The sequence below is a fragment of the Vigna angularis genome, chromosome 3 (assembly GCF_016808095.1).
Source record: "Vigna angularis cultivar LongXiaoDou No.4 chromosome 3, ASM1680809v1, whole genome shotgun sequence".
NCBI lineage: Eukaryota > Viridiplantae > Streptophyta > Magnoliopsida > Fabales > Fabaceae > Vigna > Vigna angularis.
The window spans coordinates 42,570,479-42,571,107 of NC_068972.1; the positions used below are offsets into that span (position 1 = coordinate 42,570,479).

The 629-nt window shown below is 55.0% G+C and overlaps 1 protein-coding gene across 1 annotated transcript; it reads left to right on the forward strand.

The window, feature by feature from the left end:
- On the forward strand, nucleotides 1–366 carry LOC128195884 (uncharacterized). Its single transcript, XM_052874596.1, has one exon. It carries the CDS (start codon nucleotides 1–3, stop codon nucleotides 364–366), a length of 366 nt encoding a protein of 121 aa, XP_052730556.1.
- Nucleotides 367–629: the final 263 nt, after the last annotated feature.

The window sequence follows — 629 nt, forward strand, 5'->3', positions numbered from 1 at the left end:
ATGCAGCGAAGAGCTACTCCCAAGAACGCGGACAGCAGCAAGGCCTGCCGCCTCCACATGAACCATGGGCATGACACGGAAGAATGCAACATGGTGAAGGACGAGCTGGAGCGACTCTTCCGAGCAGGCTACCTCCAGAACTACGTTAAGGACAGAATCTCCACCAGAGCCACAACTCCTCACCGTAAAGATCCCTCCAAACGGAGCCCCGAGCGATTGCCTCCCAGGGACGACCGACGCCGCAGGCGATCGCGCAGCCAACCTCGACGAACGGAGAGAGAACGTTCAGTCCGAGGTCGAATCGACACCATATCGGGTGGTTTCGCCGGGGGGGAGTGTCATCCTCCGCCAGGAAACGACATCTAAGACAGTTAAAGTCAGTACACATGGTGGATCGACAGCCTCGGTCGATTCCTGATATTACCTTCACCAATGCAGATTTCCATGCGCCCAACCCTGATCACGATGACCCCATGGTCATCACGGCCGAAATAGCTCGATACGACGTCAGCAAGGTACTCGTCGATCAGGGGAGTTCGGTCAACATCCTATACTGGTCCACCTTCAAAAAGATGGATCTATCCGAGGACCTCATTGCCCCTTTCAACGAGCAAATTGTAGGCTTTTCA